The 26,713-nt window shown below is 41.5% G+C and overlaps 1 protein-coding gene across 5 annotated transcripts in view; it reads right to left on the bottom strand.

Annotated features, from left to right (window-relative positions):
* The window catches only part of EML6 (EMAP like 6), a 262,319-nt gene that overhangs the window by 34,034 nt on the left and 201,572 nt on the right, over positions 1 to 26,713 (bottom strand). For 2 of the 5 annotated variants that reach the window (XM_073628575.1, XM_073628576.1), the window contains exons 28-32: positions 25,265 to 25,372; positions 18,812 to 18,826; positions 3,793 to 3,871; positions 2,647 to 2,776; positions 1,785 to 1,883 (exon numbers count right to left, since the gene is read on the bottom strand). In XM_073628575.1, coding sequence (XP_073484676.1) covers positions 1,785 to 1,883; positions 2,647 to 2,776; positions 3,793 to 3,871; positions 18,812 to 18,826; positions 25,265 to 25,372 — 431 coding nt within the window. The remainder of the gene's footprint in view (positions 1 to 1,784; positions 1,884 to 2,646; positions 2,777 to 3,792; positions 3,872 to 18,811; positions 18,827 to 25,264; positions 25,373 to 26,713) is intronic. The other 3 variants (XM_073628578.1, XM_073628579.1, XM_073628577.1) reach the window with 2 other exon arrangements.

Raw genomic sequence — 26,713 nt, 5'->3', positions numbered from 1 at the left:
GACACGTTGGATCCTTCAAACTCCAGACCCCCCCCGCCGATCCAGGTTTACAGAATCCAGAGAAAGCCAAAAACACAGCATTCTCTGTTCAGAAATGATAGTCTTTAACCTTAATGCTAATCTCGTGTAATTTTATCTTACATTTTCACAGTGGCAGGGCCTCACACTGTCACACTACCCAATCAGCTAAAGAATCAGCCAGTGGCATTAATTGCCATAGACCAGCCATTTTCAACCAAGGTTCTGTGGAACCCTAGGGTTCCTCCAGAGGTTACTTATGCCGCGTACACACTAGCGGACTTTATGGCAGACTTTGCCGGCGGACTTTTCGACGGACTTTACAACGGACTTTCCGAATGAACGGACTTGCCTACACACAATCCACCAAAGTCCGTCGAATTCGTACGTGATGACGTACGACCAGACTAAAAGAAGGAAGTTCATAGCCAGTAGCCAATAGCTGCCCTAGCGTGGCTTTTTGTCCGTTGAACTAGCATACAGACGAGCGGACTTTTCAACCGGACTCGAGTTCGACGGATAGATTTAAAACATGTTTCCAATCTAAGTCTGTCCAACTTTTGAGAAAACAAAGTCCGCTGGAGCCCACACAGGATCGAATTGTTCGACGAAATCCCGTCCGCCGGGCAAAGTCTGCCGTAAAGTCCGCTCGTGTGTACGCGGCATAAGTGTTCCTTGGGTTGTGGCTGACTGACCTCCCATTTGATGGTACCTATATAGTTCCAGGGCCAATGCTGCTTGGCAAAGCCAACAGTGTGACACCAATGAGTTCTTTTAGCTGTCTGTAAGGGGGGGAACCTGGCCATCGTTGTAAAGGTTGCAGTCTTCCTACTGACCAATGTAAGGGGCATTTTTCCCTTTAGATCACAATAAATAGGTTTTAGCAGGGGTTCCCTCTGAGACCTCTACAATATTTTAGGGGTTCCCTTGCAGTAAAAAGGGTTGAGAAAGGCTGTCGCAGACAAATGACCATCGTGACCCAATCCTGCCAATAATGGGTACTGTGAGAAATAACATAGCAATCTACTAGGTAAATGAGTAAAAATATTGACTTATAATTCTTTGGCTGAAACAATTGATAATTTATGAGGATTTAGGATTAGCTGCACTTTGTAGATTTGTATTTTGTAGTGGTGACGACCAAGACATTTTTATTACAGGAATGTGTAACTAAGGCAAGCCATAGAATATGCAACTTCCTTCCCTTCCACCAAGGGAAGAAAGATTTGTGTATAACTAGGGTGCCCATACATAAATCGAAATTTGGCCGATTCCCACAGGACCGGCTGAATTTCGATCCATGTATGGCCAGATTAAATATTGTACGAGCTAATATTCTCCTATCCAGTACCACTGCCAAATTAACAAAAAGTATTATTGTAATTATGTATTAATGGAACTGGTCAATTCAGGGAAATCACACTGAAAAAATAAAAAAGAATATATAAAAAATCATTCACAAAAGCTTTTCTAATGCCCTAAAATGCACTGCCTCAATCGGTACTGCAAATGAAGACCTGTATATGGCAGAATTGCTCAGTACCAGCTGAAATAGCTCACAGACTGGGAAAAGCTCTGTTGCTTCTATACAGTACAGCAAACATCTAATACTATAGCACTACAGACTGCACTGTCATGTCAGAATGGACGCCATGGCAGATGTTCTTTTATTACACTGAATGTAATGTATATAATCCTTTAGCAAACACTAAGGTAATACTGTCATATGTAATAACTGCCGAAAACAAATCACTCTTATTCCTTACCAATTTGTCCTGTGGCAACAATATTCTTGTACTTTGGATGCTGATTGACAGTCAGACAGAGAATATCATCAGTGTGTTCCAGATAGAAGCTTTGAGTTCCTAATTTCAGACAAAACTTAAGGTTAAAATCTGTGTCCTTCCCAGATGTGATGGGGGACACAAGAAAATAAATGTAACTAATAATTATACATACAAGGATGAAAGGCTGAAGAAAGGCAAATGTTCCCCAAGACTGCTAGTTAAAGAGGAACTTCATTACCCTCTTTAAAAAAAATTCCCCCCTTACCTTGACAGTTAGGTTGTCCTCAAAAGCATCCTCACCTGTCCTGTGAATCCAGCGTTATCTGGTGTAAGTTACTGCTCTGTCTCAGCACTGTGGGTCCCACACAGCTATCTTCTCTTCCGACATCATCGGAAGACCAGCTGACTGTTCCTGGTTCTTGCCGCTTGGCCCTCTGATGACGCGCCACAGCATATGCGCAGTGCGATGGTGTTTGCCCAGTTTATGCGCACTGCAGTGGAGAGTGCCCTGAACCTTCCTGGGATGCATGGCATCTGTATCCCAAGATGTTTCAGTTTGGGTAAGTTGGTAAGGGACGTTTTTCTCAGCTAGACGAGAAGTTTAGCTTGAAAAGGAACTTTACTTTACAACATGAGGCATTAATGGTTGACAGGCAATGCCTAAAAAGGATCTGGACTGCTGCTGCCGCCGATCTTTTTCCAGTATGTACCTTCAATAGAAGTCAATCAGACAACTGACTTTTGTCAAGTTGGGCATATCCCAGGTGAAATCCTTATAAACTATATTTGGTGATACCATGCAGAATATGATATTTTTTTGTCTGTTATTGTGTAACCATACCTGCAGAAATGTTCTGTACAATTCCAGCAGCAGCTGTGTGATAGATAATATCAGTACCTTCACCGAGGTAATGCAGGTTATTACGACAATCAAAACCTCTGTAGCCAAACACATGCTCCAGAGAGAGATCCTGCAACACAGTACAAGGCAACAGTTTACAGAGGGTGTGATGGTAAAATATACAAATACTCTTTGTAAAGGTCGATATTATAAATAATGCTATGTGTCAAGTCAACATTTTTTACATTCATTCGTCTCTCAGCCACTCGCATAGGAAAGGCGAAGAACCAGGATGAGCAGTTTGGCCTAGAATCACACTTTGCCTTTGATTCCAGCTTTTCCTGGGTGCTGTTCCCAGGCCAGCTAAAAGATTGAGGCCTGCCAGTTTGTTCCTTGTCCCTGAGTCCTGGTTTCTGGGCTTCCACCCATTTGGACGGTTGAGGAAAGTGGCAAGATAGCGTTGAATCCAAAGGATTATCTTACTGGTATTGTTATCTTAAGGTAGGTGGTAAATAATCATCTGGTTTCTGAGCAGTCATCTTCTACACTCCAGAGGATCTTCACAGTCTCCTTGACTTGTAGTGGAATGTAATGAGAAGTGAATTGGACCTACAATGGTATTTTTTCCAGTGCGAAATACAAGCACAGGCCTTAGCAGCTTGTTTGTCAACTTGAACCCCCGAAATGTGTTGGCTACTTTTTGGATGGTACCCTTGACTTTTAATGAAATAAAGTTGTGTCTGGACTTCTTAGCAGTGGTGTGCACTTCAATTTTAATTCTCGACTCATTTGGATGGGGCTGGTTCAGCCCTTGAAAGGACTTCCCAGTAGGCATCCATAAAAGATGCCCAAACCACCTCACCTTCTCAACTGGATTTTTCCAAATCAAAGGAGTTTTTAATGAGTGGATACACTAAAAACAGGGTTTACCACAGCTCTTCCTGCCCGTCATCCACTGTGCTCCAGACAGCTCTGATGACCAATGGGCCATACATATTTATATATAAATATACAATAAATAGCTAAAGGTTTATGGACATCTGACCCTCATACCTATATGAGTTGCTTGGACATCCCTTTTCAAAACCTTGGTCATTAACCCCTTTCTGCAATCATGTGTCACAGATACCTATATACAGTACATACCTCGACCACTTTCTTTTTCTTATTAATGTTGTTCTTCTGTAGTTTTTCTGGCTGAGGAGCAGCTCTGCTAACCGACGGTCTAAAAATATATAAATGGATAACTGATCAAAGAAACTGTGGCAATTAAATCTCTTTTTAACAATTTTATGTACATTATTCATTTTCTTTGTCGCTGTGTAAAAATGAGGCTTTGGAGCAAGGTCCGAACATTGTCCAAAGCTTCACTGAGAAATACAATGTAACAACATCATTGTTACATTGAGGCTGGTTTACTAAACAAGTTGAGAGTCCTCGGGTGCCACATACCGGCCAGGATTTCAGTATAAACACAGTCATTGTATGACTTGGTGAACCATATCTTACATTATCTACTATTGTCTGTTAGAGTAATACTAAAAATGTGTGTGGACCTGGGCCCCTAAGGACTGGAGTTGGGCACTCCTGCTTAACGCAATAAATTGTGTGAATATTCCCTTCAATTATACAATCATGTAAAAAGCAAAGTTTACTTATTTCATCTGCACAACCGGATAATTGAAGTGAACATTCATGCCATTTATTATGTGAAGATTCTCAACTCAGTTAAACCAACCTAGCAAGAAAAAAAAAAAAAGGAATTTGCCCATAAAAACTCAAGCCTTTCCTTTTTCACATTAAGCCGACCATAGACGGATTGAAATTCAGCTGCTTCAGCAGAACCCGGACGAATTTCGATCCATCTATGGGCAGGCATTAGAAAAGCGGAACTTCCGCTTATCTGATCCCCCCCATCCGGTGCCACATTCTGGGAGACCGGGCTCCCTTACAAGCAATGGCGGTGGCAGCACCTGTCCAGACGATGGAAACCTCAGCTGCGGTGCCGACATCGCTGGACTCCAGGACAGGTAAGTGTCCTAATGTTAAAAGTCAGCAGCTACAGTATGTGTAGCTCATAACTTTTAATTTTTAAAGGGGCGGGTGGAACTCCTCTTTAATGCTTTATACCAGAAACATAATTTAGATTTTAACATCGAAATTACACTATGGTATTGGAATGGGACTTTTAGGACACAGCATACACTTTACTGTTAGAACAAATTTTTATTATTCAAAATCGTTTAAAACAAACACCAATATGATTTTCATATCACACCACAAAAGGTACATCATAATAAAATACAAAGATATAAAACGAGGTCAGCATTGGTACTGCAGTATATTCACATGTAATAGTCTCTACGGCTCAACGCGTTTCTTGGGAATTGTCCACTTCGTCAGGAGCCACCTGTATAGACTTTATATATTAACGCCATCTTACTTCTATGGCGGAAAGCTTAAACTGCTGTTTTATCCTGGTAGGGTAGTATTCATTAAGTCCCAGGCAAAGATAGAACATCAGGTCTCTTGTAAATATTATATCATAGCATATCTTGTGATATGGCTGTGGATAAAGACTGTCCAATATAGCACTATGGGGTATGGCAGGAAGCTTTTAAAGCTCAAAGTAGATAGTTCCCAATGAGGGATCTTAAACAAGATAAATGAGGGTTATAATCTAGCAAGATCCAAGATTGGTAATCCACTGGTTCATCTATAGTTTAAGAACATTAATGGAGTCTGCAGCAGCTTCGCCATGAGAGTTGTAAGGCCAACCAAAACAAATTACCAGCCTGGGGACTATCTACTTTGAGCTTTAAAAGCTCCCTGCCATACCCTATAGTGCTAGATTGGACAATCTCTATCCACAGCCATATCACAAGATATGCTATGATATAATATTTACAAGAGACCTGATATTTTATCTTTACCCAGGACTTCATGAACACAACCATACCAGGATAAAACAGCAGTTTCAACTTTTCGCCATGGAAATAAGATGGCATTAATATATAAAGTCTCTATTGTCGCTCCTGACGAAGAGGACAATATCCAAGAAACGCGTTGAGCCGTAACAAATATTATACTGCAGTACTAATGCTAACCTCTTTTTATATTTTTGTATTTTTTTTGTTTCAAAAGAGCTTTATTTAAAAGGCATAAATTGTACATAATTGTTACATCAATGAACGGGTGGGGTCAATATATGTGACATAATGAATACTGAATATTAAAGCTCCGAAGTGGGAGTACATTGAGAGAAGACAACACAATTGTATATACACTTAACCAATTTGTATTGCTCATAAAACATTAACATATGTGTAACATTGAAAAAGTAAAGTAGAAGTGCATAGGATCAAATAGTGTGTTTGCCCGTGTTTCGATGTGATAACATGCAGGGAAGGTCTAAGTCCAACATTCCCTACGCAAGCTTTCATATCGAATTCAGTCAGCCTGTTGTGTGGGAAATAATATCTCCCCTTGCAGTTTCAGCCAACGGGCCCCTAGTAACTGGTACGGGGATAGTGGCTCCAGGGAGGTCTGGTGTGTTGGCAGACCAAAATTGTAGTATGACAGCGGGAAAATTCAAAGCAAGGTTTGGAGAGATCGAGCCCGATACTGGGTAAACAAATTTGGGTAGGGATAAAAAAAGTAAAGGTTAATGAGAAATGTAGGGTATGGGTAAGGAGAGATTTATATAAAAACTAAGAGAGAGAAAAAAAAAAGGGGGGGGTGAAGGAAGATAAGGAATAAGATAATATCAAGAAAGGACACGTAAGGGAGGAGAAGGAACGAGTAGGGAAAGGCCCCGGGGATGTAGGAGAGAGGGGTTAGGGTGGCTTTATCCTTCTCCTCAGTCAATGGATTAGGTCAGCAGCTGGGAATATTCAGCCGTTGTCTTAAAATGATGCCAGCAAGTTTTCATAAACTTAGAAGATCCCTCCTTGGCCAAATGAACAAGCTCCTCCATTTCCGCAATCTTGTTAATGCGCTTGATCCAGTCTGCTATCATATGAGGGTTAGGGGAATGACAGCATGCTGGAATACACATCTTAGCTGCATTTACCATATGCATTACTAATGATCTATGATATGCCGACCTTGGGTTGGAAGAGTGATGTAAAAGTAGTTGGGCTGGGGAGTAATTAATCGGAAGTGTTGTGATTTGGGTTGTGAGGCGGTGGACCTCTCTCCAGAAGGGTTGGATTAAGGAGCAAGACCACCATATGGTAGGAGTGAGCCCACTTCTTTCGAGCATCGCCAACACATTGGGGAAATTGTTGGAGAGATCTTATTCAATCTGAGAGGTGTTTTGTACCATATAGAACATTTTTGTATTTTATGATGTACCTTTGTGGTGTAATATGAAAGTCATATTGGTGTTTCTTTTAAACAGTTTTGAACAATAAAAACGTGTTTTAACATTAAAACGTATGCTGTACCTTAAGCCCGGGTTCACACCACAACGGGCTGCGGATCGCACAGGAGCGCTGTGCGTCCCTGTTCCACGTTTCAGGGACGAATCAGGGCCGATTCAATGCCTGAATTCGGCCCTGAAACGCAGCCAAAGACGCACAGCGTTTTTGTGCAGTGCGCACCGCAGCCGCCCCGGAGATATGTGAACTGGCTCCATAGGGAGCCAGTCACATTCTCCTGCTATGCGAATTAGAGGTGCGGAAACGCACCTCTAATTCGCATAGGTGTGAACCCGGGCTAAAAGTCCCATGCCAACACCATAGTGTAATTTCAATGTTAGTTCTAACTCAGGAATGTGGCACTTAAATGTTCACAATTTTTGATTGGTCATAATTTAGGTGTTGTTATAGACGGGAAAAATGATAGAATACACTTCTATAGTGACACCAGTCACTATTTTTTTTTAAAATGGGTAAAAACAACATCTTTTTCTATAAATTGAATTAAAAAATGTAATTAATTTACAAATAAAATATTTTTGCAAGGTAATATTACCAAAAGAAAGCCCCGTTTGACCTTAAAAAATTATAGATGTGTTACTTGCTGAATAAATAGGCCAAAAGCAGAAATGTAAAAATTGCTCTGGTCCACAAGGAATATACAGGTGCAAGGGCTGAAGTGGCTATTTTTCTCTAGAATACGACAACCGGAATTTGAGTTGCTTCAATACTGGCATTCATATTAAGCTGCTGATACATAGGGCTATATTTTTTTTTGTTTTTTTTGGCTTAAACACACATTTGTTTAGCAATTGTACATCTCTTACAAAAAGAACTTAAAATTGTAACTCATTTCAAACAGCGAATAGTTAGACTTCAATGCGAATGATGGCAATTATCATGATATATAAATTTACCTTGATCCCCTTGTAAGCAGCAAATAAAACCAAGTGAAAAACTTAGTGAATGTTTGCTGAGGACACCTGAGCATGCGTTTCATGCACAAGCGAGGGTCAAATGAGGTTTGATTTGCTGTACAAATCAAATGAACGCATGCCAGCAACTTTCAGACACATTGGTGCATTGGTCTGAGAGGAAGGGAGAACCCACACTAGTCAATATGAATCATGATACTTATCACAAATCATGTGCTAAAAGCCCAGAGGTACTGGAAAATAACAAAACAATGGGGCCTATTTACTAGGCTTGAGTCATTAATCGTGTGTAACACTTATAATTGGAACTACTAAATATATTTTCTATTCCCTGGTTACGGTTTCCGCTAATTGTACATGTGAATTCCACATTGATTACTGTATAGCTTTCATGAAACTGCATGCAAACAAATACAAAACCTACTGAGCAAAACAAACTGTGACTTAAATGGTTGGTCCACACAAATCTGATATTTCAATATCAGTAGATGCAGGGGATTAAATTAGATACTGGCTTGTCATATCTGTAGGGGACATATATATTTTTTTTTTTTAGATATCTGCAGTTGAGCTCCCCGCTCAGTTGCTAGAAATATGAACTATTTTTAATCATTTTGCTGCTAGCATTACTAAATAAATAGGAAGGAATATTGTATTTACTAGGCCAAATTGATGTCATACATCCCAGGAGTCTTTATGGACATTTTTTTCTTTCATCTAGAGGAGGGGCTTTCTCAGCTAAGCACACCCTCCTGCCTGCATGCCTGAGCTAAGGACAGATAGATTCCAGGAACTAAATGCTACATGAATCTTCTGCCCTTACTCAATATGGCTGCAGATAGAAAGGCTAGGGCAGGGGTGCCCAATGTTTTGAAGAGCGAGGGCCACTTAAGCGACTTGGTAACTAGTCGAGGGCCAGAATGAGCGGAGCGGGCAGATGACAAGTCTGTGTCCACTCTGCATATGCACACAGGCCACGCTACTCTATGGGCCCTCCAACCCAAACCACCCAGATAAAAAGGGGACAGATCCACTTCTGTTCTTTTTAGTGGAACGGAATGGAGGTAGGCGGGTATAAATGGACACAAGTCCACCATAGGGGTGAATAGAGGGTCCAATTGGTTCTGCGCTGCGCCTGCAGATCAGTTTGAAAGCTGGCCCAGAGTAACCAGTGCAGAAATAAAATAGATATGTCCATTGCAATGTGATTTTAATTAAAAAGAACTGACCTTTAAACACAATCTTCACTTCAGAATTTACCCTGCAGCTATGGCCAGCTGTTGCTGTCCCAGGCAGAGTGCATTTGGTATTACTCCACCTGTGACAGGAGCCGGCACTATACAGGAAGCATTAGCTCTGCCCTCTACTGCAGCCACATGCTTCCTCTACCGCCGGCTCCATTCTCAACACTGATGCTTCTGGTATGGCAGGTCAGGAACCCGCGATCTGGGCTTGCCGAATCGCCATCCCAAAGCAGGAGGTCACAGGCCACATCAGAGGGCTCCACGGGCCACATGTGGCCCACGGACCAGTGGTTGGGCACCCCTGGGCTAGGGTGAGTTTTTTCAAGTCATTTCTTAAGAAAATAAAGCATGGAGACCTGGATGGATGGGAAATTTGCTTTGTATATTAAAAATGAATGAAATAGTGTTTTCAGTTTGTGGTGCTCAGATACAGTTGAATTCCACTTTAACCCCTTAGGAAGTACCCATACATCCTCGGTTTGAAATGGTTATATCGGGAAGATGCCCGCACCTGCAGGCATTATCCTGGTATCAAAACTTTCATCCGGCAATGGGCTTTCTTGTAGAAGTGATCCAAGCAGCTTTATAGCTGCTCAATCACTTCCACAGGGAATTTAAGCCCCCCCTTTTCCCACCACCTTGGTGTCCATTTACTCTGAGAGGGGAGAAAGTTTCAATCCATACCCGCCTCCCCTCTGTGATGTAGGATTTCATCATTTCCAGGTCTCTTCATAAAGAGGACCTGACATGCTTATTGTTATTACAAGGGATGTTGTGCAATAAAGTTGTTAAAAAAATAAAAATAAAGGGACAGTGTAAAAAATGTTTTAAATAAAATAAGTAGTAAATAATAAAATAATAAAAAAACAAAGTTGCTGATGTGAAATTCTATGAGACATATTGAGCAATACAGGTATGCTTTCTGAGAGGCACACTGTACTTTGCTACAAACGTAGTAAGAATATATACAATAGTCAATAGAGTATTATATAAGTTATTACACTGAGCTTGATGGTTAAGGTTTCGGCTTAGTATATAGGCCCCAATAAGCAAGCAGGTTTTTAGAGTATGAACCAGGGACACAGGAAAGCACTACAGATGTTCCGGGAATAAGGAAGGGGCTCTAGATGCAAATGCAGCTGCAACTACCATATTAACAGAGCACTATTCTGTCTGGTATCAGATATAACAAGTGTACCCTATTATTTTCTTGGAAACATCTACTTAAAATTATACTGTATGCTTTCATGCAAGCTTCTTTACACTTATACCGCCCTTGAGTTTATTTCAGCATTAAGTGACATGTAGTGTTTTCTAAAATAAAATGGCAGCTCACCCCTACAACAGGTTTCTTCCATTTTGTATCAAGTCAGGTAGTATTTGATTCCACACATGGTCTTTGATGTTGTCTGTGATCCCTGCGAAAAGATCCCCACCCCAACCCATGCATAAACATGGATGGGCTAGCTTGGACTTTTACTCAAGCTACTTGTGTCACAGTCGGGTGTTTACCATACTGTATATCCCTATAGCAAGTCTACTAGAGAGAGTAGGATAGCTCTCTCTAGTTGATTCTGCACAGGAATAATGTAGATGTGCTTCATACTAGCTTAGACAGGTCATACATGGGTCGAATTTCGAAATAATTTTCTTTAGAAAATCGAATCTAAGAATTTTTGTTTGAATTTCGCACCATTAGTGGGCTGCAGCAATAGCCAATTTTCGTGCAGCCATCAAATTTAAGTAATCGGGCATGTTGGAAATTTTTTGAAAAACAAACGATTTTCTAATCAACGATGGGAGAATTGTGCGAGGAATGAAATCAAAAAAGAAATGTGCATGTGCAAGAAAAGAAAATTCCTGGAAAGAAAAGAAGATTCCCAGCCACGAAAATTCTTTTCTGTAGCAACAGGAGGTGAAATTGAAGGCTTGGTTGGCCGAATTAAAAAAATCAATGGTGCACCATTGGATCACAAAACGCACAAAATTTCAGATTTTTGAAATTCGACCCATGTATGGCCAGCCTTAGTCAAACGCCAAGCTGAACCTGTGACCGCCACGTTGGGGCAAGATCTCATGCCTGGTGTCCCAGACACTAGTACAGACCATGTACGGGATGAACCCTGTCTCACTCTGCAGTCATTAGTGTTCATGAACAAAAAGCCAAAGAAAGCCACTTGTGTACTGACCAGTGTTTACCATATATCCCTATAGAAAGACTAGTAAAAGAGAGCAGGATAAAGCAGTGCTCTCCCTAGTTGATTCTGCCTAGCAACGATGGAGCTTTGCTAAGCCACTGACAACACTAGCTTAGCCAAATGCCAAGCTCAGCTTGTGAAAGCCATATGTTGGGTGTCCCAACACTATGATACTGATGTAAATAATCTGGTTCCCAGGCAGGCGGATTTTACACCTCAGAGGATGTCCACTGTCTCCTTGGTTTGTGCTCTAATGTAGCAAAAATGGAAGTCGGCATGCCAGAGCACTGCTAAGAGGTTCAGATACAACTTTGTTCCAATAAAAGGTCAGGTTGGCTACTGTTTGGATTGTTCACCTGACTTTTTGTGTGGATGCTCATCTGGACCTCTAAAGTAGGCCATAGATGGATTGAATCTTGGCCAGTTCAGTAGTGACCAGCCGAGACTCGATCCATCTAGGGGCAGGCTGTTTGTACTGAGGTCGATCCATCGATCCACTTCAGTACAACCAGCCTGTCAGACTTTCTACATGCGATTACTGCTGGCGGATATAGCCGCTAGCAGTAATAATTTTGTTCTGCCAGCAGGGAAGGATGCCCACCAGCAGAATACACTAGCTATGTGGGAGGCATTCCTCCATCAACACTGTGGTTACTGTAAAGAAAATTGCATCATTTATGGCTTGCCTTAGCAGTGCTGTGGCACTTCAATTTCCATCAAAGTTTTTATTGCTATCTAGGTGTTTTACTTCTCTATTTGTACCAGTGATTGCTGTCACTGAGAAAGTAAGGGAAAATTTTAAAAATCTGACCTCAAAACAGGAGAGGTAGTAGAGGGAAATCTTTTAGTGGAGAAGCATTCAGGCCGACTCAATTTAGCTTCAGCAGCAGAAGGAAAGTCATCCATACTGCTCCAGGAACACAAGGCCGCTTACTGTATGTAGACTGTATGTAGACAATGCTACAGCAGTATGTAACAGGGCACAAACTATTAATACTTTTTTTATTTGCAAATAAATTTCCTGGATACGCTTTAAGGGGTTTACCTAGTTCTTCTTGGTCCAAGCAGTACTGGGTACTTGGAAATTAAAATGAAACATACGATGATTGGTAGATCCAGAGACATAGACAGCTGATGGTATACACAGAGAGGCAGCTGAAGTCATATGCTAACCTCAACTTGTCCTGTAAAAGTAGATTTTGGCCCCACACCATTCCACGCCCCATCCTCCCTACTGGTCAGCAAGTCTGTCCATTGAAGGACCAACAGGGAACCTGGAAGGAAGGGGGAGGGTTCAACTTTTGCATAAAACACCAAGATCTGTATATAACTCCAGACCTACTGATCCCGTTTATGTACAGCTTTTACTGAAGATATCTATCAAATTATGGCACGATGGCATGTTGTCACAGGTGTATCTCAAAGTTCAGGTTTAGTTATAAAATATCTCAGCATTTACAGCAAAGATATCACACAAAGTTTCTTGTATGACTCAATACCTATACCAAGCATGTTATACTTTGTAGCTAGTAATTCTAGGATAATAAAATGGAATGTCCATTTATCAGGTTCACATGAGACAAAAATATTGGTTGCTTAACACCTAAAGACTGCAAGAACCTGCAAATCACAGCTCTACACTATTTACAGAAGTACATTTCTGTAGGACACATAAGAGCAAATTTTTGAAAAATCCCAAAATGGCACACAATTACTTCTTCTTAAGTTTAAATTTGCAGATAACCAACAATCGCTTTTAGAAAAAGCATGGATAGAAAAATGTCAACTATATTTTCTTTTCTATAAAATTACTATACAATTTACACTATAAAGTCATTCCCCTCTGAAGAAGCCAATGTGAACCAATAGAGGCAGTTGCGTATGCTTTCCATCCCAAGCTAGTTCTCACTCCTGTAAGTGTGGATGCTTAATAAGGGGGACCAAAATAGTTTGTTACAGGTGGAGCCTAGTGGGATGGTTCAGCTCCTGGCTTCTTTTACATGTCTTAGATCAGCCTCTCTCAACTTTTTTACCCTGTTCTCTAGAGGAACCCTTAAAATAATTGAGATTTCAGGGAACCTCTGCTAAAACTGTTTCATTGCGGCTCACTGGGAAAAAGGCCCTTACATTCGTTGTCACCAAGAAGACTGCCACCCTTACGGTGGTGGTCAGAATGCCACTCTGATGCCGCGTACACACGGTCGGACTTTTTGACAACAAAGGTCCGACGGTCTTTCTGACAGACTTTCGACGGACTTTCTAACGACCGGACTTGCCTACACACGATCACACCAAAGTCCGACGGATTCGTACGCGATGACGTACGACCGGACTAAAATAAGGAAGTTGATAGCCAATAGATGCCCTAGTGTTGTTTTTTGTCGGAATAGCATACAGACGAGCAGATTTTTCGACCGGACTCGAGTCTGTCGTAAAGATTTGAAGCATGTTCCAAATCTAAAGTCCGTCATATTTTCGACAGAAAAAGTCAGCTGCAGGTCCGATGAAGCCCACACACGGTCGAATTGTCCACCGGAAACAGTCCGTCGGACCAGTCCAATTGAAAAGTCCGCTCGCGTGTACGCGGCTTGACAGATAGCCAAAAGAGATCATTCGTGTCATACTGCTGGCTTTGCCAAGTGACGCTGGAACTGGAACTATGCAGGCATCATCAAATGGGAGGTCAATCAGCCACACCCAAGGAATCCCTGTAACCACTGGAGGAACCCTAGTTTTCCACAGAACCATGGTCGAGAATTGCTGTCTTAGATACTTCAATAGTAATTTCTCTCTGTTGTAATTCCTAACTGTTCCTGTCAACCTGTTAGATTTGCATCTTTCATCACATTCTGTTGCATTCTTCATAATGCAAAATATAAGAACTTATCAGGCAGTTTAACTTTCCAATCTGTATTCTACTATTAGAGCATTATTTTCTTCTTAGATACATTTACATTTAAGTAACTAAAAAAAAAAAAAATTTCCTTCCTAGACTGAAATTTGTTTTTAGAGGGCTAACATACACAACTTACTAACATGGTACAGTGCCTTGAAAAAGCATTCATATCCCTTGAAATTTACATTTTGTCATGTTAAAACCAAAAATGTAAATGTATTTTATGCGATAGACCAACACAAAGTGGCACATAACTGTGAAGTGGAAGGAAAATGATAAATGGATTTCAATTTTTTTTACAAATAAACATCTGAAAAGTGTGGCGTGCATTTGTATTCAGCCTTCTTTACTCTGATACCCCTAACTAAAATCTAGTGCAACCAATTGCATTCAGAAGTCACCTAATTAGTAAATAGAGGCCACATGTGTGCAATTTAATCTCCATATAAATACAGCTGTTCTGTGAAGCCCTCAGAGGTTTGTTAGTGAACCTTATGGAACAAACAGCATCATGAAAGCCAAGGAACACACCAGACAGGTCAGGAATAAAGTTGTAGAGAAGTTTAAAGCAGGGTTAGGTTATAAAATTTTCACTTATATAAAAAAATATCCCAAGCTTTGAAAATCTCATGGAGCACTGTTCAACCCATCATCAGAAAATGGAAAGAATGTGGCACAACTGCAAACCTACCATGACATGGCCGTCTACCTAAACTGACAGGCCGGGCAAGGAGAGCAAAATTCAGAGAAGAAGTCAAAAGGGCCATTGTAACTCTGGAGGAGCTGCAGAGATCCACAGCTCAGGTGAGAGAATCTGTCCACAGGACAACTATTAGTTGTGCACTTCACAAATCTGACATTTACGGAACAGTGGCAAGAGGAAAGCCATTGAAAGAAAGCCATAAGAAGTCCTGTTTGCAGTTTGTGAGAAGCCATGTGGGGGACACAGCAAGCGTGGAAGAAGGTGCTCTGGCCTAAAAGCAAAACGCTCTGTGGTGGAAAACTAACACTGCACATCACCCTAAACACACCATGCCCACCATGAACCATGGTGGTGGCAGCATCATGTTGTGGGAATGCTTTTCTTCAGCAGGGACAGGGAAGCTGGTCAGAGTTGATGGGAAGATGAATGGAGCCAAATACAGGGCAATCTTAGATGAAAACCTGTTAGAGTCTGCAAAAGATTTGATACTGGGGGGAGGTTCACCTTCCAGTAGGAGAACGACCCTAAACATACAGCCAGAGCTACAATGGAATGGTTTAGATCAAAGCATATCCATGTGTTAGAATGGCCCAGTCAAAGTCCAGACCTAAATCCAAATAAGAATCTGTGGCAAGACTTGAAAATTGCTGTTCACATTCAATCTGCATGCCACACTTTTCAGATATTTATTTGTAAAAAAAAAAAAGTGAAAACCATTTATCATTTTCCTTTTCACAATTATGTGCCACTTTGTGCAAGTCTATTACATAAAATTCCAATAAAATACATTTATGTTTTTGGTTGTAACATGACAAAATGTGGAAAATGTCAAGGGGTATGAATACTTTTTCAAGGCATTGTAGTTATCTATGGAAACATATTGTGCTTAGTTGAGCTCAATACATTCTTTCTAAACCAGTGGCTCAGATATGTTGTATGGATGAAAACTATATGTGAAACACACACAGCCATTTAATGTAGATGTGAACCTAAATATTGAACATTTACTATGTTACAGCGAATGTTTAAAAATGTTAATTGTGCATAAGCAACACCCTGAAAAATTGATCCTCTCTCTTGAATTCCTCCTGAAATACAGCAGTGTACTTCCTAGTATGTAAGGGTGCCTACAACCTAATAGCTGTATATCTATAGTGTTAAGCCGACCATAGATGATACAATTTTCTTTCCTGTAACCATGCCCTCAGTGTTATTGTGTTCTTGCGGCGGGCAACCCTCCCTGCCGGGAGAACATAGTGATTATTGCTAGTGGCTATAGCTGCTGGAAATAATTGCATCCTATAAATCCAACATCTTGGGTGTACCCAAGTCAATTGATGGATGGACTTGGGTACACTCAGCCTGCCCATACATGGTTCAAATCTCGGCCGGTCCCTGCTAAACCGGCCGAAATTCTGACCATCTATGGCCGGCTTTAGAGGCATTGCTTCCTCTGACTTTCAGTTTTAGGAGATTTGGAGTGAGATATGGTGATATACCTATTGGATTTCAAGATCTAATCTGAGTGGAGCAGCATCCACTTCACCTGGTTTTCCCTACCACTCTCCTGGCCCTCTTATGTGCCCCGTTAAATGACAGTTGGGTTCTACTGTAGTCAGTGCAATAGCTTATTTATTTTCTTTATGTACCTATTCTGCTCCTCACTATTCTCCTTGCTTGAGGCTCTGACAAGTGGAAGCAAAGTTCTGTCTGTACCACGGTGGCCTCCTCCACTCAGAATTGCAGTGCAGAATAAGGCATGGTAAGTGAACATTAGCTATGTGCCAGGAAACACTTAAAAATGTTAATTGTGCATATGCAGTACCCTCAAATTTACCTTTTCTCTTGAACTCCTCCTGAAAAACAACAGTGTACTTCCTAGTATGTGAGGGTGCCTAAGGACTCCTGTGCCTACAGCTTAATAGCTGTATATCTGTTGTATGACAGCCACTGCTGTGATGTAGTGATTCCCCTACTGTGCTGCCCACTTTTCACCTTGTTGGGAGCTCTGATAAAAGGAAGCAAACCCCTACCTCTACCAAGATGGCAGCCTCCACACAGAGACACAGCTGTAATGAGCAAGCCTTACTAACCCTTTTGTACTGAATTGTAATTTACAGTAACTGTGCTGTCTCCATTTATATTGTAAAGAGCTGGGAAAACTTTTGGCATAGTCGATCCTTTGCCTGCCTTTATCTGGGCACAGCTTCCAGAATTCCGTTTACCTTCAAATCCTGTGTGCACATATCTTAATTGTTAAGGGCACTGCAAATTTTGGAAAATCATGTCAAAAGATAAACCAGAGAGACATGTCTACAGTACACTGAAGGTGGTGGGTGGGCAAGAGACAGAGTTGTCACAGCTCCAGGAAGAGAGGCAAAGAGGCATCGCCCAGGTGGGGAGTGGGCAGAATATTCAGAGCAACCTCGACCTTAGACTGACACAAATGTGGGTCCTAGCAAAGCAAACAGGCTGTCCGAATGCAGGAAGAAATTAACACTGCATATACTGATGCTAGGGGTTCCTTAAGTAATAAGCAATTTTTGCCTCTCCGATAAGTAACCACCGGCACCAGTGATCTACCTGCGGGGGGGGGGGATATTCGTCCCAATGACCACAACTATAAGGAATATTCCCCCCAGTGAACATCACAGTAATGTAACATGACCTCCAGATACAGCAATTATTAGCAGGGGTTCCCTGAGATCGAAAAGTTATTTCAAGGTTTCCTCCATGTTAAAAAGTTTTAGAAAGGCTGCTGTATACAGTATCTGTAATGAGGGTGTATCTGCATTTGTGGCCGGTCTTTGGACTTGAGTTTGACATGTCTGGACTAGATCACTGACAAACAGTAAAAGAAGAGAGGTTACTGAAGGAGAACTTATTATAATGGACTGCTGAATGGGTCTTGGGAGCAAATATAAGTTTACTTGAATAATTAACCTCTAGGGTGTCAACAATTACTTTATTACCCAATCTAGGAAAAATGTATTTTTTTATTACAATTCTGGGAGTGATTATGTGATTATAGTAGGCAGAAGCTTGCTTCTTCTCAAGCATAGGCAGTATAGGCTCGTCCTTCGGCTTTAAAGGCAGAAAAGAAGAGGTTTGGGCCATTACGCTTGTGAGGATGTGAATGAAGTGACATCCTCTTTTGGACATCACACCCAACATAAAGATATTTGGCACTTTTTTCAAGGAAAGCAAAGCATAAAACCATTTGAAAATAACTGAACACGAATGGCAAAACCTGAAGGATATTTAAATAAATGTCGGAAATGTTAGGGTACATACTGCTTCTTTGTTTCCACAGATTAGAGGCAGTAAAATCTAATCAGAAGTTGAGATTAAGCCAACCATTGTACGAAAGCTGTATAATACTACCAAGTTCTCCACCTCCCAGGTGCCAACCCCATGTGCCTAGACGCCTAGTGGGGTGAGTTTGAGAATCCTAGATTGGCAGATGTATGAAATGAAATATGTTTTACTTGGAACTGCTTATTTTGAGATCCAAACCAATGTGATACTGACACTTGGGATCCCAAAAATGTAATTATGACACAAGGCACCTCTGCTTTCAATGATACAAATGCACATATGTATAGTTGTCCTTCAAACTGAACAGTATTACAATAACAGTAGTGAACAAATGATGGCCGGCATATGACAATAAAATCAATGGTTCTGTAATGTTGATGTATGACCGGTCAGCACGTATCTAATGTAGATGTGTAGATAGAATAATGCGTTTTGCATGTTCATACTTACTTGACAATGCCCTGCCTCCAAAGGAAAGCAGATTAAAACACAATACAAATATTAACCGTTTCTTCCTCATCGTTAGATTTTACAGCATTGCCGCACATTAATCTAAGCATACAGAAGAAAGCCAAACAGGAGAGCAGCTCATTTTCATAATGTATATCAATGATGCAGTTATCCATACAACCAAGCAAATGTCAGCTTTCATTTTGGTTTCTAATTGGACGTTTATGGATAGAAGTACTGATTCTGTCTGCCTTATTAAATACAGCCATTTGAGCTTATTTAACAAGGTAGTGTAAAAAGTAGATAAGACTTTCAGTAACCCACAGCAGCCAGTAAGCTTGCACCATACATTAGTTTTGAGCTTTTAGAACAATGACAAAATTTGATTGGCTGCTGTGGGCTATTACACTTTGCTCCTGTCCTCTTTAAATAAAGGCTATAAATTGAATCTCATAGCTAATAAAGTACAAAGTCATTGCATTGTACTTACAAAATCAGCATTTTTTATTTATCATCTCCTGTGTAGCTTTTATGGTTTTGCATTCAACTACAGTATGTCATGACCTGTAGCAATCATCATTTCCTTGTGTCTACATAACATGTGTTCACTGCTTGTATGATCAAAAGTTTCTTTGATATTAATATAAAGCTCAATGTTTTTTTTACTTAACATGCATGAAGCTTGGGAAGATGAGTGAGACACCATACCAGTAAGATGGGAGTTTAGTGTACACTCAGCTCCAATCCATGGGCAAAGATGTTGGGCCAGGAACAGAGCAATGACCTTGCAGAGCTTTCAGGCTTGGGGCAGGGGGGTGTATAACCATGGCATAGTCAACATAACTGATATTTCACAGGCATTGGGATTCACTTTTTTTAAAACCTAAAGTAAAGAGCTTGTAAAAACCATTTTTACCTAAATAGGTGTAATGGATCAATACCATATCCATCTAATCAAACAGAAGGTGCCATAACTGGTTCCAGAATATCACTGACAGACCTATATCAAATCTCTAAAGGTATTTTTTTTACCTCCCCAAACAGATGCCATTTAAATACAGTTAAATACTTAGTTCTATATATTCTAACATCATTATTATTTACTGTAAAGGTCTAAGCCAGGGCCCCCCCAAACTTTCTAAAAAAAAGGGCCAGTTTGTGATCCTTCAGATTTTAGGGGAGCCAGACTGTGGCCAGTCTTGATGGTCAGAGGGGGTAAAAAAAAAAAAAAAAGACATAGTGCCTGTGATATGTAGGAGGAATAGTGTCCTATCACTGGAGTGAGTGGAAAGAATAGTGCTCACTGTTGGTGTCAGTGGGAGGAATTATGCCCAACTGTGAAGGAGAGTGGAAGGAATAGTGCTCACTGTTGGTGTCTGTGGAAGGAATGGTGGATCATCGTTATCAGTGGGAGGAATAGTGCTTCATATCAGTGAGAGAAACAATGCCCCAAGGGCTGAATAAAAGCATGCAGAGGGCCACATCCAATCCATGGGCCACAGCTTGGAGAATGCTGGCCTAGGCGATCTATGCTTAATTAACGCAAGGGATTTGTTCTGCAACCTTTTACATAATGTGATTTTCATGCAAGTAAAATGCTCAACATCTCATATGCAGCCAGCTCTATAGTGAAAAAAATTGGCCTGGAGGTACATGTGTAGCTTCTAAGAAGCTGGAGCCAAATTATTATTTTTTTAAAAGGTCAGTATCAACAACACTGAGCTGTCTGTAACTCAGCATGATCAGCATCTGGAATAGGGATTAAGCAAGTATAATGGGGACAAAAAGGGTGATGCATTTGTTGGTGCCTACATTTAAAGGGAAGAGCTTAATAATATAAATCTTGGTCTGGTGGGTCTATTTAAAAAAAAGTCAGTGAAATAAAAAATGCCCAAAATTTATTTTTAACAGAAAATCCAAATTATTCACTATCTCTGCTATTGCAAATAGCTGTTCTAATAAACACATACATAATACTAGCACACATTTCTCCCATTAGAATTAAAGCAGATTGTCGATGAATGGTGTTCTTCAAACCCAGCTCTATCATTCTGCAAATTCTATTTCGCTTTTAGGATACTTTTTATTCCTTTAAACAAAGTTCCTGTGGTGTTAAAAGTTTGATACTTAAATGTGGGGAACTGAAACAATCAACTTTGCATATCATTGTTAAATGTCTTATACTTTTACGGTTTCTTGAGGTCCATTGTTCCAACAGGTTGCCATTTCCCACAGATGAACACTAGGCACAGTATACATTCTAACAGGTACATAGCAAGACATGGCAAGTCAGAAATCGGGAAAAGATCAATTGTCGGGTGCCTATAGACTTGTGATATATGAAGTGCTGCCATTCCTAGTTTTTTCTGAAGAAACGTAAAGGTGTATAAGGCTTCCTCTAGTGTTGACTAGATGCTGGAATTCTGATCACATATCTGCGGTAGGAAATGATCTGCATTTAGGCAGAGCTGTCGATTGGCTGACTCTGCCTCAAGTCAGCATTTAGTATTTACCGTATCTATCGGCGTATAACACGCACTTTTTTCCCCTTAAAATCAGGGCAAAAATTGTGGGTGCGTGTTATACGCCAATCCCTGCTGTCTTTGAGTGGAAGGAGGGACAGAGCGCCGCCGAAATAGACCAAGCCGAGTGTACTGTGTACTCGGCTAGGCTCGGCTCGGCTCGGCTCGCAGTCACGCCGTCCAGCCTCCCTGCGGTCTGAGGGGAAGGAGGGACTAAGTGCCGCCGAAATAGACCGAGCCGAGTGTACTGTGTACTCGGCTAGGCTCGGCTCTGCTCGCAGTCACGCGCAGTCCCGCCTCCTAGCCTTTACGTCCTGCCATTGGACCGGTGATCGGAGACGAGCTGAGAGGAGCCAAATACACAGGACATCCGGCTCTGTCTCGAGGGCGCTAAAAATTTTAATTTATTGCTGCAATTTTGGGCAAGGCTGCAGATGGACACTGGGCAAGGCTGCAGATGGACACTGGGCAAGGCTGCAGATGGACACTGGGCAAGGCTGCAGATGGACACTGGGCAAGGCTGCAGATGGACACTGGGCAAGGCTGCAGATGGACACTGGGCAAGGCTGCAGATGGACACTGGGGAAGGCTGCAGATGGACACTGGGGAAGGCTGCAGATGGACACTGGGCAAGGCTGCAGATGGACACTGGGCAAGGCTGCAGATGGACACTGGGCAAGGCTGCAGATGGACACTGGGCAAGGCTGCAGATGGACATTTAAAATGTAAGTTTTTTTTCCTTAAACTTCCCTCCTAAACTTGGGGTGCGTGTTATATGCTGGCGCGTGTTATACGCCGATAAATATGGTAGTGCTGGTAACGTGGCCAGCACTGTTGCCAAATGCAATGTTTTCTGTAGGAAAGGCACCTTTTTTGATTAATACTACATCCAGGTGGCAAGATAATCAGGGGAATTGTTTCAGTATAGGTCTTCTTTACATAAACTGCACACAGCAATTTGTAGTGGTCTTTAAGGCTGGGTTCACACTGCTGCAGTGCGAATTTACCGCGATTTTACCGCGATTTTACCGCGATTTTACCGCGAATTTCAGGAGTTGGATATAGCTGCGATTGATAGTCTAGCCAATGGAATCATAATGTAAAAAAAAAAAGGGTCTTAACTTCCTGTGTACTTCCTGGTTTTTGTGGAGAGTAGTGTGGTGGAATTCGCACATATGTGAACCAATCAATGCGATTCAAGAACGATTTACATTGATGTCTATGGAGACTAAATTCGCAACGCAACGCAGTAAACTCGCACAGGACCTTTTTTTCACGCAGGTTATATTCGCAACGCGTCGATGTGAACGGCACTAATGTTAATCTATGTAATTTAAATGACTTGCGAATTTGAGCGATCGCAACGGCTCAAATTCGCAATAGAATTCGCAGCAGTGTGAACCTAGCCTAAAGGAAAACCATACTGAAAGAATATGGAGGCTGGCTTTGGTGACCTCTACTTTTAACAATGCTAGTTGTCTTGTTGTCCAGTGGCTATCTAAGACACTGATCTGGAATACATATGCAGGAGATTTAGTTTTACTCTCATTTTATAATCTGGATGCTTGTTTCAAACCAGTGACTCAGAAAGTAGTAAAGCCAGAGAGCTCCTCTTTATATATCAGGCAAAAAGTGCTCCTTTTTAAAGTTGACTTAACATCTGCTGAGGGTCCTTTCCCTAAACACAATCCTAACAGTGCAGGTTTTAATGTACAGATCACATGTGTCAAACATAAGACCCGCAGGCCAAATCCGGCCCACCAGGCCATTTCATGTGGTCCTCATGCCTCTCCTGCATCTGTGGCACCCCCCTCGTCTTCGCCCCCCACTTTGTCTCAGCAGTTGCAGCAGAGAGGAGGAAACATACTTCTCTTACAGATTTTGTGCTTCTCTATGCAGCCACAGCACCCCCTCGTCTCCTCCTCCCCTGGTCTCAGCATTCAGCAGACTCTGGCATCTGACTCCAGCCCTCCTCTGGTCCTCCTTTACACCCTGTACTTTTTGTTTCCCAGCTTCGGCCCCAGCTTCTTCCCAGCAGCAGCACAATGTAAGGGGGGGGGTGCACTTTGATGTAAGGAAGGGTGGGAAGCACTTGATGTCTAATGGTGTGGGGGGCTCCTGACATCTGATGTAAGGGGAAGGGTGAGGTGCTCTGAACATCTAGTTTTTTTACAGATACAACTGGACCTTTTAGGGCAACCAAATTGCTGATGTGGCCCACGATAAAACTGAGTTTGACACCCCTGGCATAGATAAATAGGAGCTGCACATCAAAAATCTCTTTCTAATTATCCTTTTTTGAATTATCAGTAGTATAGCTGCTTCCATGATGTCCCTGCCCAAGGATCACCTTTCCTTGACACGTTTCACCATTTCACAAGGATAATCAAGCCATTTCAGTGAAAGTCATCAAGGAAAGGTGATCCTTGGGCAAGGACATTATGGAAGCAGCTATAATAATGACGTTTCAATAAAGGATATGTAGAAAGAGGAGATTTTTGGTGTGCAGCTCCTTTTCATCTATGCCTCAAAACTTGCGCTATTAGGATTGTGTTTAGAGAAAGGACCCTCAGCTGATGTTAAAGCGAAACGTCAGTCATTTTTTCATCTTTTCATCTTTTAAATCTTCTGCCCTTGTTTTAACTTTTGGATAGCAAAACATTTTTTTTCTGCCAGTAAATACCTTTTACCGCCCACCTCCTGTTTCTTGTCTGGAAAAAAGCCTACGCTTATGACCTCATGCACAGCTCTCTCTCTCACTCTCCTGAGAGTTTGCCAGGAAGGGAAGGGGGATGAGTCTTAAGAGGGCCAATGAGAGCTGCAGAGCTGGAGGTGTGCCTCTGTGTGTCTGTGTAAATCCAGGAAGTGAACAGGCAGCAGCTTTGGCTGCCCACAGTTAAAATGGCTGCAGCCAGACTCAGTGGAGGGAGATTTCTGCAGCATATTTGGCAAGTACAAAATCACAGTATATATAAAATAATATGCAAAGTGGTTGGAGGGAAGCTTCAGAATGGCAAAGATGTTTTTATTACAAATTATGTGAGCAGACTGCAGTTCCTCTTTAAGTCAACTTCAAAGAGCAGCTCTTTTTGCCTGATAAAAAAAGAGGAGCTCTCTGGCTTTAGTAGCAGAAATATTTGGTATGCAGCTCCTATTCAAGTGGAGACAAGCTTTTTTGAGACAGCACCCTAGACTCCCACGGAGCTTACATGAGGCGCAGCTCTGGAGCGGTGCACATACACTTTACCAGGAATAGACAAGCCCTTAAGACCAATTCATACCCCCGAAGAGCCAATCCAATCAGAAGTGACATTTGATTCACACCTCCTCTACAGAGCTATATCTTGTGCACGTCAAAGTGATGTCTATCTTATAATGTGCAGGCTCGCCTACCCTGTTGCCCTTTCCCCACGAACCAAATCAACATACAGTTGAAATTATGTCACAGAGAATGGCCTTGTTAAAACCTTTAACAAATTCTGCATATATCTGTGCAGCTACACTTGCTTATGTTAGATTTTTTTAGTAAAAAGTTCCTTTAGCACAATCTGAGCCATAGTACCCTTTGCTGGAATATGTTCAATATCATACAAACACAACACGAAAGTCATTTTTGTGTTCACCATTAATTAAATATTGGCTATCCAAAGACTTGGCCTTGTACAAACATAATAGATCAGATCTCTGGGGAAGTACAGTGACTTAATGCACGATTCCCTGCTTGGTGCATAGGAAAGCCACAAGATAACAACATGGATAGAGGAAGAGTTGGTGGTTAGCTTGGGGGGGGGGGGTGAATATGCATGTACTGGTGAAATGCAACATCTCGCAGTCATATTGCATTCTAGAGTTCAAAGCTTTTGCATCTTTTTGGATGCCACGTGCAAGGAAGCACATGATTCACAGATGTGAATCCATGCAAAATACTTACCTTCTCAGAAATTGCATGATCATAGAGATTAGAGATGAGCAGGGGTCAAAATACTCGCAAACACCAAAATTATCACCTGATTTTGGCAGGTTACATTGGTATCTGAACCTAATGCCCATAGAAAGGACAGAAAAAGAAAGGGGAGGAAGACAGAAAAAGAGAAAAGAAGACAAGATATAGAGGGAGACAGAAGAAAGGAGTACACAACTTTTCTTCTGTGATTGATCTTTGACTGACATAACAAGAGTGACACTTGCACTGATCAAAATAACTTTTTTGCTAATAGGGGGATTTCTTAAGAAGGATGAAGGCACTATGGGAAGGCATTAACAGTCCAATGCTAGCCATAGATGGAATGATCTTTTAGCCGATTCAACGGAAGATAAGATTTGCAAGTGCTCCAACTACAAAGCACTGTAAACTTTCACTACTGACAATATTTGTGTTCCGCTGGGTATTCCTCAAAGATTTAAAAAGATTATCTGCTATTTTTAATTTTAGATTATATATTTTAGGTGTCGTTTCCGTAACCTTAACATGCATTACTGCCACTGATGTCTTTGGTCACCATCTTTTTCAACTGCTGATCTGTGATCAGTTGCAGAAAAATTAGCAATATAAAATGTAATGAAAACTTTCATTCATTGGCACTTGGGTTTATTGCCCGTACATGTAAAACAATGGTAGATATGCCGCCATGCTTCAACCTCCACTAAGCAGAGTATAAAACAATCAGCCGCAGATTTCCATGCTCAGCTTGGCAAGCATTTAGTTGAAATCTATGGAGAAGGAATAGGGCAGCAGGAGGGAGCCACAGAGTTATATCTCCAGCGTTGGATTACATGAGCAGAAACAAAGATGATCCATGAAAGCTTTTTTTTTTTTTTTTTTTTTATCTACCCCAATTTGCGGGCAGCGCAGGGTTAAGGGGCAGCTGCTTTGGACCAGTCAACAAAGACTGGGCTCAGGGCAGCTGCCCCGTTTGCCCCGCGTTAAAGACGGCCCTGAATGCCATAATTATGGAATGGTGGGAAATCATTTTGTGTTTAGGGGTACTGTAAAGCTTATGTGGTCTTTTATTCTCTGTCACCTACAGTGCCTATACGTGGTCCAATCAACAACGTTGTTTTATACCTACTTTGCCTACTGAAATAACGAGAGGTTGGAATGTGATATACGGTTGTAAAAGGAATGCTTTGGTTTTTAAATGAAATCTGAGGTGGTTTCTGCAGCAACTAGCCAAATTACAACCTATCTATGGTCGTACCCACTTGACCTTTCTGTTGAACGGGACTGTTGGAAAACTTTCATTCGATCGGCATCTGCAGCGCTGATCAGTGGAGGAGTCCCCACTGTCAGAATACAATAGACATGCAGCACAGATTTCTCCATCCACCTCGCCTTTGAGGGCTGATCGGAAAAAAATGAATCATCTATGGTCAGCCTTAG

The sequence above is a fragment of the Aquarana catesbeiana genome, linkage group LG04 (genome assembly GCF_042186555.1).
Source record: "Aquarana catesbeiana isolate 2022-GZ linkage group LG04, ASM4218655v1, whole genome shotgun sequence".
Lineage (NCBI taxonomy): Eukaryota > Metazoa > Chordata > Amphibia > Anura > Ranidae > Aquarana > Aquarana catesbeiana.
This window is presented reverse-complemented; position numbering and strand designations above follow the sequence as displayed.